The 17229-nt window shown below is 43.0% G+C and overlaps 1 protein-coding gene across 9 annotated transcripts in view; it reads left to right on the top strand.

Annotated features, from left to right (window-relative positions):
- The window catches only part of ITPR2 (inositol 1,4,5-trisphosphate receptor type 2), a 264276-nt gene that overhangs the window by 233813 nt on the left and 13234 nt on the right, over window positions 1-17229 (top strand). For 7 of the 9 annotated variants that reach the window (XM_035127537.3, XM_035127538.3, XM_088652318.1 and 4 more), the window contains 5 exons: window positions 1184-1376; window positions 4743-4868; window positions 8914-9089; window positions 13867-14031; window positions 16559-16742. In XM_035127537.3, coding sequence (XP_034983428.1) covers window positions 1184-1376; window positions 4743-4868; window positions 8914-9089; window positions 13867-14031; window positions 16559-16742 — 844 coding nt within the window. Of the gene's footprint in view, window positions 1-1021; window positions 1134-1183; window positions 1377-4742; window positions 4869-7116; window positions 7201-8913; window positions 9090-13866; window positions 14032-16558; window positions 16743-17229 lie in introns of those variants that run through there. The other 2 variants (XM_088652321.1, XM_088652320.1) reach the window with 2 other exon arrangements.

Below are 17229 nucleotides of genomic sequence, written 5' to 3'. Positions count from 1 at the left end.
TTCACCCTGCATAATAATATATGTCCTTCACTGTAGCGTTGCATTCCAGCTGATAAACCTTGGTCCACCTTGGTTTGTGGAAGGACACCCTTTCAGTCCTTAGCCCTGGAGCATGTGAATAGGATAGAGCCTCTAGGGCAGAGGTCCTCATAGCTGCTCTGAAGAGGTGAGCAGATGAACCTGATGCTTTGTTGGACTCCCCACAGCTTTTCCACATACCGTAGTGATAAACCATGATTTAATGTTACATACAAATACAGCCAGTATATTGCTTTTTAGACATTCAGGGCCACACTAGTTAGAGAGAACCTCTGGCTCTTCTCTATCCCCTCTCAATAGACAGAGGCCCAGTTCACATGTAATACCAAGCCAAATCATGCTTTACCATTCATGATTTATCTGGAGTGAGACAAACCATGAGCCCAAGTTCAAACGCAATGCTATACCAAAATACAGCTTAGCTCTGGATATTTGCAGTGCTCATTCCTGGTAAGTAAATTCTCACCATTAATTCTCATTCTTGGCTTAGTGTTACATGCGAACCAGGTCAGGGTAGCCCAATGTGTGAGATGCAGAGACTACCTTTGCATGTGAGTAGGTACCACTCACAAAACCTGCTCATCCCTTTTTTAATGGGGACACTGATCACATGCAGGTACATTGTTTTTTGTGCATGGAGGGCATGAGGCAAAGCCCCCCTCCCACTTCTGGCAGCATGTAAGACCCATTTGTTCACCAGCACTTCCAGCTCATGTTACTTTATTTAAAAATAAATTGTTTTAATCATTGTGTAATGCTTAGCATTTTACTGTTTTCTGCAATTAAAAATAATTAAAAATAAGCTTTGCTGTGCTTTGGGGATGCATCATTTTCTAAACATTTCTGTCTACTTTCTGCTTAGGATTTTGGAGGGCAAAGATTGAAGTTGAAAATCTCCCAAAGTGAAGCTTGCAGAGTATCTGTTAAAGAACAATCACTTTGCTACCCTTGAAATTAATATTTCCCTCTTTCCTACTTGTAGACAAACTGCAACTGTGCCAAATTACATTGTCTGGAAGATGGATAGAATTTAGCTGTATCTATCATCTTATTTGTCCCTTTCCTCAGCCCATAGAAGCAAGAATCAGTTTATTTATGATATTCAAACCTTGTATGCATCTGAGTGAGAAACATATATTTGCAGATTGTGCGTCACGATAGGACTATGGAACAAATAGTCTTCCCTGTGCCAAATATCTGTGAATTCCTCACGCATGAATCCAAGTACCGTGTGTTCAATACTACCGAGAGAGATGAACAAGGAAGCAAAGTGAATGACTTTTTCCAACAGACAGAGGATCTGTATAATGAAATGAAGTGGCAAAAGAAAATCAGGAGTAAGTACAAGAATTTGTGAACTTGATGATGCTATTGGCCTAGTTCACACACTACATGAAGTCAAACAAGAGCTTTGCGTGAACACAAGGGAGAGAAGGTTGTGGCTACTTCTTCCCTCGTCATTTTGATGTTGTTCAGCACCAAGCTAAGCCATAAATTGGCTTTGTGTGTCATCCAAATCCAGGCTTGTGGTTTAGGCCCCCCGAGAAGAGCCACAAGATATAAACCAAAGTTTGTCCCACTCTCTGAGATCAAGCAGTGTATGTCAGGATTCTGAGCAGAATTTCTGTGTGTCCATGTGATACTGTGTAGAAAAAAAGAGAGCCTTTTCGATCCAGAAGTCAACAACGACTTGGGCTTAGTCACAAGTGAAATCTGAAAAGCTGCTCTGTACTGACTCTAATAGCAGAATCTCTTTCAGAAGTTTTCTACCTGAAGACCACAAGCACATCTCTCTCCATAAAGAACAGTGACAATTAGTGTCAATACCTGTCTATGTGGGATAGTCTGTAGGGAATATTAATTAATTAATTAATTAATGGCACCCAAATCATGACAGGATTTCTAATTTCCCGTGTGTGTGTGTGTGTGTGTGTGTGTGTGTGTGTGTGTGTCTCCATCTGAAATTGCTGTGCTCAGTAGTTATGAGAAGACCCTGATTCAATTATCACCTTAGCAATGAACTCAGGCAAGCCAGTAACTTGCATCTATAATTAGAGGATAATAATGCTAACTTATAGGGACCCAGGTGGCGCTGTGGTTAAACCACTGAGCCTAGGGCTTGCTGATCAGAAGGTCGGCGGTTCGAATCCCTGTGACGGGGTGAGCTCCCGTTGCTTGGTCCCAGCTCCTGCCAACCTAGCAGTTCGAAAGCACGTCAAAAATGCAAGTAGATAAATAGGAACCGCTACAGCGGGAAGGTAAACGGCATTTCCATGTGCTGCTCTGGTTTGCCAGAAGCAGCTTTGTCATGCTGGCCACATGACCTGGAAGCTATACGCTGGCTCCCTTGGCCAATAATGTGAGATGAGCGCGCAACCCCAGAGTCGGTCACGACTGGACCTAATGGTCAGGGGTCCCTTTACCTTTTACCTTTAATGCTAACTTACATTATAAGTAACTTATAAAGAATACTGAGATAATAATGTATGTAAAGCACTTTAGAAAAGCTTTATTAATTTATGCCATCCCCAGGAGCATGATAAGAATCATCATCATCATCATTATAGTTTATTTGTATGCCACTTCTTCATGGTAAAACCATGCTGAAAGCAGCTCACAACATAAGGAATAAAAATATAACATTTCAAGATAATTCATTAACCATTACAAAACAGAACACATTTTAAACAAATAGCCATACTAATACTAATAGGTAAAACAAACAATACTTATTGAAATATTAATAAATGTTGAAACAGTGCCTAACAATAAAATACAAAACTGCCAAATAGCAGCAAAAGCAGTGCATCTTATCCAAAACTAGATGTTGTCCCCAACTACAATCCCTCGTCATTCAGGGCCCTGCCCTGCTAGGCCAGACAAAATGAGCCAGACAGAGAAGCACAGACCAGGGACTCAACTACACAGCTGCAAATAAAACATTTTAAATGTTTTGTAAAGTGCAATATACAAATGTGACACTAGGTGGCAACTGAGCTATGCAAAATTCAATGTATTTTTCAAAACATTAAAGCATTTTCACAGCATTTTTTAATATGTGTATAGATTCCACCAGGACTTGCAGGACTCACAGCTAGATGGATGTGAGCCAGTGGTGACCAAGTTCTTTGAAAAAGCAAATCCAAAATGGGCAGCATAATTTCTCAGGCAATGTGGGTAGTCTCTCAGTGCTGGCTCAGTAATTGGCCACATAGTAAAGATGAGTTTAAGACTTGCATATGTGGCCATCAGATTTATATCTAGTTTCCAGTATGTACCCTGACCAAACCTTTCAACAGTGACTTGAATTAAAGGTAAAGGGACCCCTGACCATTAGGTCCAGTCGTGACCGACTCTGGGGTTGTGGCGCTCATCTCGCGTTATTGGCCAAGGGAGCTGCTGTATAGCTTCCAAGTCATGTGGCCAGCATGACTAAGCTGCTTTTGGCGAACCAGAGCAGCACACGGAAACACCGTTTACCTTCCCACTTGAACCGGTACCTATTTATCTACTTGCACTTTGACGTGCTTTCGAAGTGCTAGGTTGGCAGGAGCTGGGACTGAGCAACGGGAGTTCACCCCGTCACGGGGATTCGAACCGCCAACCTTTTGATCAGCAAGCCCTAGGCTCAGTGGTTTAACCACAGCGCCACCTGCATCCCTACATGGATACTATATCATTATTACTGGGTCTGGTTCTTGGTGCAGAAAGGGGTATTGAGATCAGATCCTCCAGGGACATCGCTGATTTAGAGAAATCATCCCAGTTTCTGATTTGATCCCGGAACATCCCACTTTTCCTTAGGATGTCCCTATTTTCATCGGAGAAATGTTGGAGGGTATATAAGAACAGGCAAAAGGGTGTCCAGGTGTCCATGCCTCAACCCTCAATGCTCAATGTTCCAATGTCCAGCAGTGTTTAGAGAATTTTCAGTTGATGATTTTAAATATATGAAGCTCCTAAGACCTTCTAGTTCTCTTCTTTTGATTCTGAGGACTATTGTTATTTAGCAGGTCTGCTGCAAAAAAGGGCTTTGGTGCTCAAGGGTTGTTTCTTTATGCCAAACATTAACTTGGTTGTATATGCAGAAACCTGAGCTGCAGGCAGGTCCATTGCTGTTTTACATATTTAAAAACTAAAGCACAAAATAACACATGAGTTAGGAAAAGGAGGGACTGCTGTCTTGGCTGCTACCTTTTGTTTTGGGAAGGACATACAGTGGGACCTCAGTTTACAAACACAATTGGTTCCGGAAGTCTGTACTTAACCTGAAGCGAACTTTCCCATTGAAAGTAACGGAAAGTGGATTAATCCGTTCCAGACAGGTCCGCAGAGTACTTAAACTGAAAATACTCAAACTGAAACTAAAGAAGAAACTAACAAACTAAAAGAAAGAAAAGCAATTAATTAAAATACGGGTTAAAATACAGTTTAAATTTAATTTTTTTAAAATGCAGCCTCATTTTTAAAGTAGCCCAAATCAAAACCATAAAGGGAGAAAAACATAGGGGTCAGACTGGGTCCAGCCCAAAGGCCAGGCAGAACAGCTCCATCTCCATCCAGCAGCTGCTTCTGCAGCCTCTTGTCTAATGACCTTGACTGACTGTCCGGGGCCTCATTTCATTGTGAGAACAGAGCCTAAATTTGTTTTATTATCATAATTCTGCTGTTTCCTTGTGAGAATGTTGCTCTTCCCTCCCCAGATAATCCAGCTCTATTCTGGTTCTCCCGGCATATTTCCCTCTGGGGGAGTATATCTTTCAATCTGGCCGTTTTCATCAACCTGGCAGTAGCTCTTTTCTACCCATTTGGAGATGATGGCGATGAAGGTAAGCAATTTCATTTCTAAATTTTCAAAATCCAGCATAAACCTGGAGCCAGTGTTACCTATTTTCTTATATATATATTTTCTAGTTTTGCCTATTCCCATCCCTCTTCTTCAGCGAAAGAGATGGCAAAACAAACTCAATGCATATGTGTCAGGAGGCAAAAAATCTAGGATAAGCAACAAAACTCTCTAGAGACATGGGATGGGAATGCCAAAATTAATGTTAAACTATGCTGCTTTTCAAATCAAATCCTTGATCCCATTGCTCGGCAGAAGAACACAGGACCCTTTTGGAAGAGAGTAATTTCCATTATGTATATCCACAATCACAGGCCAACCCCTTTCTCCAAACCCTGCCTCAGCCCTACTATCTTTGGACATTGTGCCACAATGAACTAGTAGGCTTCTTACTGGCCGCAGCACGATTAGCGATAGCTCAGCAGTGGAAGAACCAGGCTGAAATACCCCTGAACATAGGGGGAAATGATATCTGGGATACAGCAAGGTCTGAGAGTCTCACTAGACACAGGAGGGCAATTGAAGGCCTAACGAATAGAGAAACGTGGAGCCCTTTCTTGAACTATGCTAATGACCCAAATCAAGACCTTCTTATACAGTACCAACTGCTCAATATTCTCAGTGGAGAGGTTACATGAAGTAATATGTTTGAATGTTGAATGTGTAAGTGTAGGTCTAGAGACAATGGATAAAACACACACGATTAGCTATACTGCTGGCTAAGTGTTTAATGGTTATTGTATTAATTTAAAAACCAATAGAAATTGTTTTAAAAAATGTCTGCAAGTGTTTAAAAGTGAGATATCTTAATTTGTGGTGTTTGGGGCAGCAGATAGGGCAAGGGGGGAATAGTGCTAATAATTGTTAAGTGAGAGGTTTGGGTGTCACATGCTTGATTTAAAGTTTCTTTTTCATTTCATTCAGAAAGTCCTGCGCCGACACGCTCATTAAGATGCTCACATCCCCCAAGGCATATGATTAGCTCCTGTCATATGTTCTGATTGCCTTCTTCAGCTCAGTGCAGCTGAATAACTCCCATCATGTGCTCTTGGAAGTACATTAATTCCAGTATTCTTGGAATTAATAGGTTAAGCTCAGCACCTAAAATGTGTGGGCAGGTCAGCGGGGAGCAAAGGGAAATAAATACCTCTTCTGGTTTAGGACTAGTTTTCTTGGGGGAGGGGAAGAACATGTCTAACCGTACCCATGCCAATTGTTCACATACTTTTAATTATACTGAGTAGGGCTAGAAAGGTTATATGGAGTACAAAACAGGGAGTTGCATCATCGCTGAAGTGGCAGCTTTATTTATTAAGAGCTAAGACTAGCCAGGCAACCATGCAGGTGAATGTTAATGTCTGCATGAATAGAGGGTCGCCCCCCCCCAAAAAAAAAGAATTTTAAAAACAAGCATGTAAGAGCCAGTTTAGATATACATGCCAAGGGTTTGCCTATTTGAATGCTCTCTGCATATAAATAATCTCTCTCTCTCTCTCACACACACACACACACACACACACACACACGTAGCCTTTTCTCTGATGTACTGTATTTCTGTATGCAAGGATTTATTTTACTTAGAGGGAAGCATTAAGACACACACAGTCCTCTCTCTCCCCCCCCCCCCAACTTTCTGTTTGGCGTTTATTCATCTTCAAGTGTTTGGGATACTTGTAAGGATAGGACCATAAGGGACAAAAACTGCTTCATTTGAGCTGTGACCCCTCGTTGCTCTGCCATCGCCTGCTCAGCACCACATGGGCTGGAAGGATAGGTCAGACTCGAGGTCACTGCACTTTAATCCTTGGCTGAGCCAGCCTGCCAAGAAGAGTGTTTGTAATCTTCAAGTGTGGTGCAGGAAGTATTAATGAGGAACACGTGTTTCTCCTTGAAACTGGATTCACTCCACTGATGGTGGTTCACATGAACTTATCAGGTGAAAGTCATTTCTGGTCATGTTACTAACTGGACTCATTATGAACTCATGACCGAGAGGTAGAAGGGTTTATATCCCTTTACCAATCCCTTTAGCGAAGTTTTAACAGCATGTTTAAAAGCAACTTTAGCTAGTCTGCAGCTTGTGCGATAGGGTCTTCCTTCTTCCTGCAAACTATGACAACACATAAACATATCCACTTCTACTTTTATTATGAACTGAAGCATGCGTGGGTCCACTTCTACTATTCTCTGGACCTTAGCCCAAGTTTGCAGCTTTTGTTTATTTATTACAGCACAGCACAAGGCACGCCAGGAATGGCAGTGTAGAGCAGTGTTTCCTAGAGCGGGGGTCCCAGGATGTTCCAAGGGGGCCACAGGTGAAAATTGCATAAATGGCCACAGCACAAGGCTAGGGAACCACAGAGGGAAGTGAGGAAGATTTTTTCCCCTTTTTTTTAAAATCGGGAGAGGGTGATTGCTGAGGCTCCCCTTTTGACCAGTAGAGCCTGTGATCCAGAGCCCCAGGTCATGTAAGTGCAGTGATGGGGTGGCAATGGGTAGGGCTGGGCGAGCCAGAGCTGCTTGTTGCTGCCGCCAGTGCTAGGCCTGGTGGCAGCCTGGGCCTGACTCTGCAAGGCGTGGGGTGCAATCCATGCAAGCAGGTAGCAGATCAGGGCCTTTGGATATTGCCAAGGAGTGCAGCCCATCCCCAGCGTCAGCCCTGCTCTTCAAGGTGTGTGTGTGTGTGGGGGGGTGAAGTCCACCCCAGCGTCTAGCTGAGTGGGGTCGTCTGGTGCTGCTGACTTGCAAATAATTAAGTGTCTACTTAGAAGAAAGCCGCACTGAGTTCAGTGGGCCTTATGGGAGTAAGGTTAAGGGGGGGGCTATAGCAGGTATCCCCAAACTTTGGCCCTCCAGATGTTTTGGACTACAATTCCCATCTTCCCTGACCACTGGTCCTGTTAGCTAGCGATCATGGGAGTTGTAGGCCAAAACATCTGGAGGGCCGCAGTTTGGGGATGCCTGGGCTATAGTGTTTTTTCTAGGCAGCCAGGACTCCTGCGGATGGCAAGATCTTTTTTGCACCAGGTCAATGAGGACTACTAGCTTTTTACTTTCCCTCCCCCATATATACAGAACTCCCTGTTCACATTTTGGACTTTATCTGTAGCTTTCCCCCTCTGTGTCAAATAACTGGGGTCACATAAGTGTTATTTACTTTTTTTATAATACATGGGAGATGGATCTCCCTCGTGAGGTTCTGGACTCTCCTGCTTGGGAGGTTTTTAAGCAGAGGTGGGGGGGGCCATCTGCTGAGTTTCCTACATTGCAGGGGGTTGCACTCAAAAGATGACCCTTGAGGTCCCTTCCAGCTCTATGATTCTATGTTTTTCTGCTTCAACAATATTTCATTATGTTCCTATCATTTTATGTAATTGTATTTTGTAAAAAGTAAAGTATATATAAATAAAACAAACATGTTCTATTCACAAACAAAACATTTGAATAGCTAGCTTTTTACCAGTAGGATGAGGAGGCATGGGTGTAGCCAGAATTTGGGGGGGGGTCAGAACCTTAGATTTGTATTGATTTTTACATATTTGGGGGGACAGCTGCCCCCCACCCCCTTGGCTACACCTAAGGAAACAAGGTCGGAAGGGGGCCATGGTTGGGAAAAGGTTGGGAAACACTGGTGTCGAGAGCCTAGTCACTTCCTCAACAGCTCCTGGATTCTGACTGTGTTCCAGAAACAACCACACTAACTTACCTACAGGATAGGTACCCACCTGCAGTTGGGAATGGCCCAGCCTCTTTAGTGCTTTTGCCACAGCTTGATCTGCAGAAATCATTTCACTGCAGGAAAAAAAAATGTCTGCCGATCAAGACACTGCTAAAAGCACAATAAAAGGGCTCCCAGCCTTGTTGCCATCTTGCTCATTTTATCTTCTACATCGTTATGACTGAAAAAGTATGAATATGTAAATACAATTGTTCCTATACATCCGGAGTTGGACAGGACACTGGTATTGTATCAGTAATGCAGTTTTTACTTTATAAAGTTATGACTTTTTCTTTCTTTTTCTTTCTAGGCACACTTTCTCCGTTATTTTCAGTTCTTCTCTGGATAGCAGTCGGCATATGTACATTGCTGCTTTTCTTCTTCCCTAAACCCGTTGGTATTCGCCCATTTCTGGTGTCGGTAATGCTCAGGTCCATATACACTATTGGCCTTGGGCCTACATTGATCCTCCTTGGTGCTGCTAACGTAAGTACTTTAAAACCCATTTAAATCGATGACAACAACAACAGCAACAACAATTTATTATTTATACCCCACCCATCTGGCTGGGTTTCCTAGCCACTCTGGGTGACTCCCTACAGAATATTAAAAATATGATAAAACATATTTTTTTATGTTTAAAAACTTCCCTAAACAGGGTTGCCTTCAAATGTCTTCTAAAAGTCAGATAGTTGTTTATTTCCTTGACATCTGATGGGAGGGTGTTCCACAGAGCGGGTGCCACTACAAGAAGGCCCTCTGCCTGGTTCCCTGTAACTTCACTTCTTGCAGCGAGGGAACCGCCAGAAGGCCCTCAGAGCTGGACTTCATTGTATACGCCAAACAATGGGGGTGGAGATGGTCCTTCAGGTAAACTGTGCCGAGGGTGTTTAGGGCTTTAAAGGTCAGCACCACCACTTTGAATTGTGCTTGGAAACGTACTGGGAGCCAATGTAGCTCTTTCAGTTCCGGGAAGGGAAAAAAAATTATCTTGCTTTTTCCTGTAGACCAGTTGCAGTCATAAACAGTCGTAAAGTTTTCCTGTAAGACCAATTGTAGTCGTAAGCAGTTGGGTTTCCACACCTATCAGTCAATCATCCATTCCCACCGCCCTTCTGAGTAATACCCCTCCCCACCCTCTGACTATACATAAGGGTCTGGTGACTTCTGCTTCAGTGTATCTGAAGAAGTGTGCATGCACACGAAAGCTCATACCAATGACAAACTTAGTTGGTCTCTAAGGTGCTACTGGAAGGATTTTTAAAATTTTGTTTCGACTACACAAGACCAACACGGCTACCTACCTGTAACTAGAACATTTTGGATTAGTTGAAGTTTCCAGGCCATCTTCAAAGATAGTAGTCCAAGCGGGAGATAACTAGAACATGCACCACTCTGGCGAGACAGTCTGCAGGCAGGTAGGGTCTCAGCCTGCGTACCAGATGGAGCTGGTGGACAGCCGCCCTGGACACAGAATTGACCTGTGCCTCCATGGACAGCTGTGAGTCCAAAATGATTCCCAGGCTGCACACCTGGTCCTTAAGGGGCACAGTTGCCCCATTCACCTGCCCACGCCCTGCCCTCCCCAAACAGTACTTCTGTCTTGTCAGGATTCAACCTCAATCTGTTAGCTGCTATCCATCCTCCAACCACCTCCAGGTACTCACATTGGAACTTCACCACCTTCACTGGTTCCGATTTAAAGGAGAGGTAGAGCAGGGTATAATCCGCATTCTGATTAACACCCAGCCCAAACCTCCCAGAAGCTTCAAATAATAATAATAATAATAATAATAATAATAATAATAATAATAATATAATTTATTATTTGTACCCCCCCCAAATCTGGCTGGGTTTCCCCAGCCACTCTGGGTGGCTTCCCACAAAATATTAAAATACAATAGTCCATCAAACATTAAAAGCTTCCCTAAACAGGGCTGCCTTCAGATGTCTTCTAAAAGTCTGGTAGTTGTTTTTCTCTTTGACATCTTCAAAGGTCACCTTCAAAGGTAGCCCCACATAGAACGCATTGCAGTAGTCCAAGCGGGAGATAACTAGAGCATGCACCACTCTGGTGAGACAGTCAGCGGGCAGATAGGGTCTCAGCCTGTGTACCAGATGGAGCTGATAGACAGCTGTCCTGGACACAGAGTTGACCTGCGCCTCCATGGACAGCTGTGAGTCCAAAATGACTCCTAGGCTGCACACCTGGTCCTTCAGGGGCACAGTTGTCCCATTCAGGACCAGGGAGTCCTCCATTCCTGCCCATCTCCTGTCCTCCCAAAAGAGATCCAGCAGGACTAGGAAACAGCTCTCACCTTTGTCCCTAACCCACCAGAGTTCATTGACCAGCACAACTAAGGCAGTTTCAGTCCCATGATGAGGCCTGAATCCCGAATGGAGGGCATCCAAATGGTCCGCATCCTCCAGGCGTGCCTGGAGTTGTTCAGCAACAACCCGCTCAATCACCTTGCCCAAGAATGGAAGATTTAAGACTGGGTGATAGTTGGCCATATTGGCTGGGTCCAAAGATGTTTTTTTAAGAAGTGGTTTAATAACTGCCTCTTTCAGTGGGCCTGGGAAGGCTCCCTCAGAGAGGGGAGCATTCACCACCCCGCGGAGCCCATCGCTCAGCCCTTCCCAGCTTGCTTTTATTAGCCAGGATGGGCAAGGGTCAAGGAGACAGGTGCTGGTTTCACTAGTCCAAGCAGCCTGTCCACATCCTTGGAGGTAACAGGTTGGAACTGATCCCATGCAACTTGACTAGACAGGACTATAGCACTCTCCCTGCTCCTATGGTGGAGTCTACCTCTTTCCAAATCAGAGCAACTTTATCTGCAAAAAAACTGCAAAAGCATTCACCACCCCTGCAGAGTCCATCACCCAGTCCTTCCCAGCTCACTTTTATGAGCCAGGGTAGGGAAGGATCAAGGAGACAGGTGGTTGGTTTAACTCGTCCAAGCAGCCTGTCCCCATCCTCGGATGTAACAGATTGGAATTGATCCCACGCAACTTTACTAGACAAGACTCCAGCACTCTCCCGTCCCAGCCCTGCTCCCACTGTGTAGTCTACCTCTTTTCGAATCTGATGGATTTTATCTGCAAAAACTTTGCATAATAATAATAATAATAATAATAATAATAATAATAATAATAATATAATTTATTATTTGTACCCCCCCCCCAATCTGGCTGGGTTTCCCCAGCCACTCTGGGCGGCTTCCAACAAAGATTAAAATACATTAAAATGTCACACATTAAAAACTTCCCTAACATTGCAGGAGATCTTGGGGTCCTTACCAGGCCCCAATGACGCAGGTCGTTCTGTTAAATTGTGAACCACCTGAAAGAGTCTCCTGCTGCTGTTTTCTGCAGATGCAATGGGGCAGTGAAGAAGGTCCTCTTCGCTGTCTCTATCGCCACTTGGTAGGCTTGACATGGAGCTCTAACCCATGTCTGGTCAGATTCTCACTTTATCTCTAAAGTTGGCTGTTTGTCTCTTTTTCCATTCATCTTGTGCCATTAAAAAACTAAGGTAGTAGGGTGTACAAATAATCTGTTCAATTTCAAGCCTCAACTCAAATTAAAGAAAAGAAAGGGGAAGGGCAAACACATTTGGGCTGCCACCACATTCCTAGGCCTACTTATTCCAAGCACTTCAGTCCTTTGCTCTTCAATGATGTAAATTCAGACTCTACACTTGCATCCATTTCAGATTGGAGTTTAAAACCATGAAATTAAACTGTGATGTGCTTCTCTTTCCATTGGCTCATTTGAGATCTGTAGAACCACCAAACCGGGCATGGGGATCCTTAGCTGAAACAGAAACAGTTCTAGCTGCCAATGTAGTAGTTTTCATGAAGCAATGCTTCTCCTGGTCAAAAGCTGCTCGACTGGTGGGGTGGAGCCACATCGCTAATGTCCCAGTGGCTGTATCACTGCTACTTACCAGGAAGCAAAGGAGCCAGGGAGGTCAGCGCAGTGCAGACACACTTGTGGAGTCAATCCAGTCCTTCTTCTGGTGTGCCCTCACCATGCCAACTTCACCACTTCACCTCTCTCTGTCCTGGTAAACAGCAGCAACATACCTACCATGAAGCTAGCACTACAGCTTCACCCCACCAGGTCAAGGTTTTTTTGTGGGCAGTTGGAGATAATATGTGGTGTTGGGGGGGAATGTGAACAGTTGATAATGTTGTATGTTAAAAATTAATAAAATATTATATGGCCAAAAAAAGAAGAAGATAATGTGGAGTTGGAAAAATTTGGGAGGGCAAATAGTCACGCTAAGAGTATGTGATTATTAAGCACTTAAATGCAGGGACAGCATGTACACAAATTATAGAAAAGTAGAATGCATTCAGTTTCCATACTTAAACCAAACCTCAATTTGGCCATGTTAGAACCTCCAGTTCTTCACCTCCATCTCCGAGCAGTAATGCTTTGTCACCTCCTTGTAAATACCCTTAAAATAGTCCTCCTTTTGTACCTGTTAGGGGACCCAGGTGGCGCTGTGGGTTAAACCACTGAGCCTAGGGCTTGCTGATCAGAAGGTCGCGGTTCGAATCCCTGTGACGGGGTGAGCGCCCGTTGCTTGGCCCCAGCTCCTGCCAACCTAGCAGTTCGAAAGCACATAAAAGTGCAAGTAGATAAATAGGAACCGCTACAGCGGGAAGGTAAACGGTGTTTCCATGTGCTGCTCTGGTTTGCCAGAAGCGGCTTTGTCATGCTGGCCACATGACCTGGAAGCTATACGCCAGCTCCCTCGGCCAATAATGCGAGATGAGCGCGCAACCCCAGAGTCGCTCACGACTGGACCTAATGGTCAGGGTCCCTTTACCTTTGTACCTGTTAGTTGATAAACTAAGGCAGATAAATAAATGAATCATCAGTAGATAAAAGCTATTGACTCTTATAGCCTTTTAAAAAAACAAATTAGTGTGGGGTGTGTGATAGGGAATTTGTGCAGTTGGAAAATCCGTTCAATAAAACCTCTGCGCTATGCATGCTCCACCAGTGTGCACAGCCATAACCCAAAAACGAAGATTGACTATATATAAAGAGGGGGAATAATATGGTTAATATGGTATTCTAAATGTCTTGGATAAAACACAGTGACTGCCTAGTAATGTCTTTTCCATATTTCTTCTGTACTTTGCTTTTGAAATTGTTTTTGAGGAGATATGGTTTGAGGAGATATGTTTTAAGGAGATAGATGATTGAAACATAGCCATTTTTGTCCATGTTGTCATCATTCCCCCAGCTTTGTAACAAGATTGTATTTTTGGTGAGCTTTGTTGGGAATCGAGGCACATTTACTCGTGGATACAGAGCAGTCGTCATGGACATGGCCTTCCTCTACCACGTTGCCTATGTCCTTGTCTGCATGCTGGGACTCTGTGTGCACGAATTCTTTTACAGCTTCCTGGTGAGTATATCTCTGTAGTGTGGCTATTTTGCCAAAATGAAAAATACAACTCATTTGATTATGAGCACTTTCTGAATATTGTGCCAAAGTGTATCGTTATATATGTATGTGGTATACCAGTTGTTCCCAGTTGGTGGTCCATTCACATAACAAAAACTACCATAGAGATACGAACATTTTCAAAATGGCTTGGCTTTTGAGAAACAGGGGGTCTGCAGTACCTAGCTAATTGGGAACAACTACAATAGACCACTAGGAGCAGTTTTTCATGTTAGATCTCAATTCTCACATCATGCAGCTCAGCAGGGAATAGCAGCCAATCCTGGTGTTCTGACACTATTTGTATGACAAGTGTTTGTCCACATATGTTGGTCATTAGTCACACCCATATTGCATTTTAGATGTGCAATTCAATCATCTTAGGATGATTGACACCATGAAGGATGTGTCTCTTATTGGTTTGTGTACATATGTACACAAATATGTACATATTTTAATACCATTGATTAGTGGTAGTGATTTAATACCAGATTTAATACCAGTGATTAGTGGTAGCAAAAGTAGTGATGCAAGTTTAAAGAACATTCTTTAAACTGACGTTCCCTCTTTCTTTCTTTAAACAAGAACTTAAAACCATGTTCTACTTATTTGTATTCTTCACCTCTGTTTGCAGAATGTACTTTTTGTAGAATACAACGCATGCATTGGAGGCATCTCTGCAGATGCTTGGAAATGAAGTCATAGTATTAGATCATATCACTCTTATAATTGAGGAAGGTGAGGCTGCCATCTCAGGTTCATGGTGACAGAGGAGGAGATGGACAGATCTGATGCATGAGCATCAATTCCATGCTCATGAAACAGGAAGCCTTGAGCTGCATGGTAACAGATTTGCCTACTAGGCCGACTCCCATTGAAATGAAAGGGGTACTGAGCACATGTATTTGAATTGGATTTGGGCAGACTGTGAGGATAAAATGTAGGGGGGTAAGTGTGTGTGTCTCTTTGAGTTCCTTGGATGATAGATTCATAGAACTGTACAGTTGGAAGGGACTCTGAGGATCATATAGTCCAACCCCCTGCAATGCAGGAATATAGAGCTATCCCATATGGGGGTTGAACCCACAACATTGGTGTTATCAGCACCATGCTCTAGCCAACTGAGCTATCCAGTGCTCAGATGGGATATGAATTTAATAATAAATAAGCATACAATATTAATGAATGTCATTTGGGTTTTCTCCCTGAGTAGCCAAAATATTTTGAGCCAGCCTTCTGTCTTTATGCCTTAGTGCAGAGGTTTTCAACCTTTTGGAGTCCATGGCTCCCTTGACCAACCACATTCTTTCTGCAGCTCCCCTGTGAAATAAAGGGGAATCCCTACTTCCTTGGGAGTTCCATCCCAGGCCACCGCACCCATCAGCAGGACACCTCCCCTTCCTTCCTTGGTTTTGAAGGTTGCTGAGGAGCTCCATTTTGCTGTTATAACCCTCATACACATTTGTTCCTGCTCGTCGTTGACCCAGCCCATGCATCCCTGGTGCAGCCATCAGCACTGTAGCAACACTGGCAGCTTTTGCCATGGTCTAGTTTGCTGCATAAGAGTAGTTAGTTACGTAAGGCAGTCAAGGAGATCCGAGTGGAGATGCAGCTTCTGTTACCATGCAGCTAAAGGCTTCCTGTTTCGCTTTGACTATCTTCATTTTAAGTATTGATGATTCACCCATAATACTGGATTTGTTAATAGTAATAGTTATTACATTACTAGTTGGGTGGAGTTCTTTTAAAATATTTTTTTCTGAGGTATGCATATGGTGTCTCTATCCAGTCCCATTTTTTTCTTCCACTTTTTAAACTTGTGTGCCTAGGATCTCTTTGTGATGGATTGCAATACTGTTTTGTTGTCCCAATGTGAATTGACAGATATGTATATGGCTATACAGAAGGTGGTTACTTACTGGTTAAAGTATTTCTGTTCAACTGCTTCCAGTATTCAAGACAGCTAAGAACAAGCAGTCATCCACATGAAAATATATAAATAAAACCATACAAAATAATCCTACAGATGTTAAGATTGCTTTAATATCATTAACATAGAGCAATTTGTATGCCATGGAAAAATCTTGATGCTTTAGGATTAGTTATGTGAATTGACAGAAAGTGGTGTCTTGGGCCAGCTCTGGACAATGCCTGCCGAGATCATTGCGCTGCTTATTCCCCTCATTCAGTGGTTTTTAAGTTCATGCAAAGCATTGAGCTATCTGTTAGGCCCCTGCATTACTCAGCCAGAACATCCTAGAACACACTCAGCACATAGGCAGGGAGGATAGATCTTGGTGGGCAACCTGCCTTTCACAGAAGCTTGTCCTGCATTACTGATTTTCTCATTGAGAAATCTGTAAGTTTTTAATTGATCCTGGGATCCCCCAGATCAGAGTTTGAAAATGTCTGCACTATTGCATTACTTGAGTTCAGGTGGCAACCGCTGATCACTTTTCTGTTTTATGGTCCCCCCCCCCCCCCGCAGTTATTTGACTTGGTGTACAGAGAGGAGACTTTACTGAATGTAATTAAAAGTGTTACGCGGAACGGACGCTCCATTATTTTGACTGCAGTCTTAGCGCTCATCCTTGTGTATCTCTTCTCCATTGTTGGCTTCTTGTTCCTGAAAGACGACTTCATCATGGAGGTGGAAAGACCACCTGTCACAGGTATTGCTCCTCCTAGCAAAAGGTGTTCCTTAGGATTCCACTGCCGTGTATTATTAATTCCAGATGAGATCCATCTCCATTCCAGTGACAACAGAATGTTAGATAGATAATTGAGTATTATTTGGGTAGTATCCTTTTGTGAACTTTGCTCCTTCAAATCCTTTCTTTTCAGCACAGATTCATCATTTGTGATGCATAAGGCAAAATAGGTGTTTGATCAAATAAAGCTGATATATACATCATTTACTCACTTTAGAAATGTTAAATTAGTGTTTTACTCAACTCCATACATATTTACAAATGAGCATCAAACAATCTTTTCATCCTTGAAACTCTTTAAATATTCTGGATTTAAAAAGAAGATGCCTCAGCTCAGTGTCCTCCTTGTCATTCTTTGTGAATACTTTAATGATTTTTTAAAATTGATGTTATTTTCATATCTGACAGTTGTTTCTGCCTTTGAATATATTTCATCCTAACTAGATGC

This window comes from Zootoca vivipara, chromosome 9 (assembly GCF_965207765.1).
Source record: "Zootoca vivipara chromosome 9, rZooViv2.hap1.1, whole genome shotgun sequence".
NCBI classification, from domain to species: Eukaryota; Metazoa; Chordata; class Lepidosauria; order Squamata; family Lacertidae; genus Zootoca; species Zootoca vivipara.
Note: the sequence above shows the minus strand (reverse complement) of the source record. Positions and strands in the feature narration are given on the sequence as shown.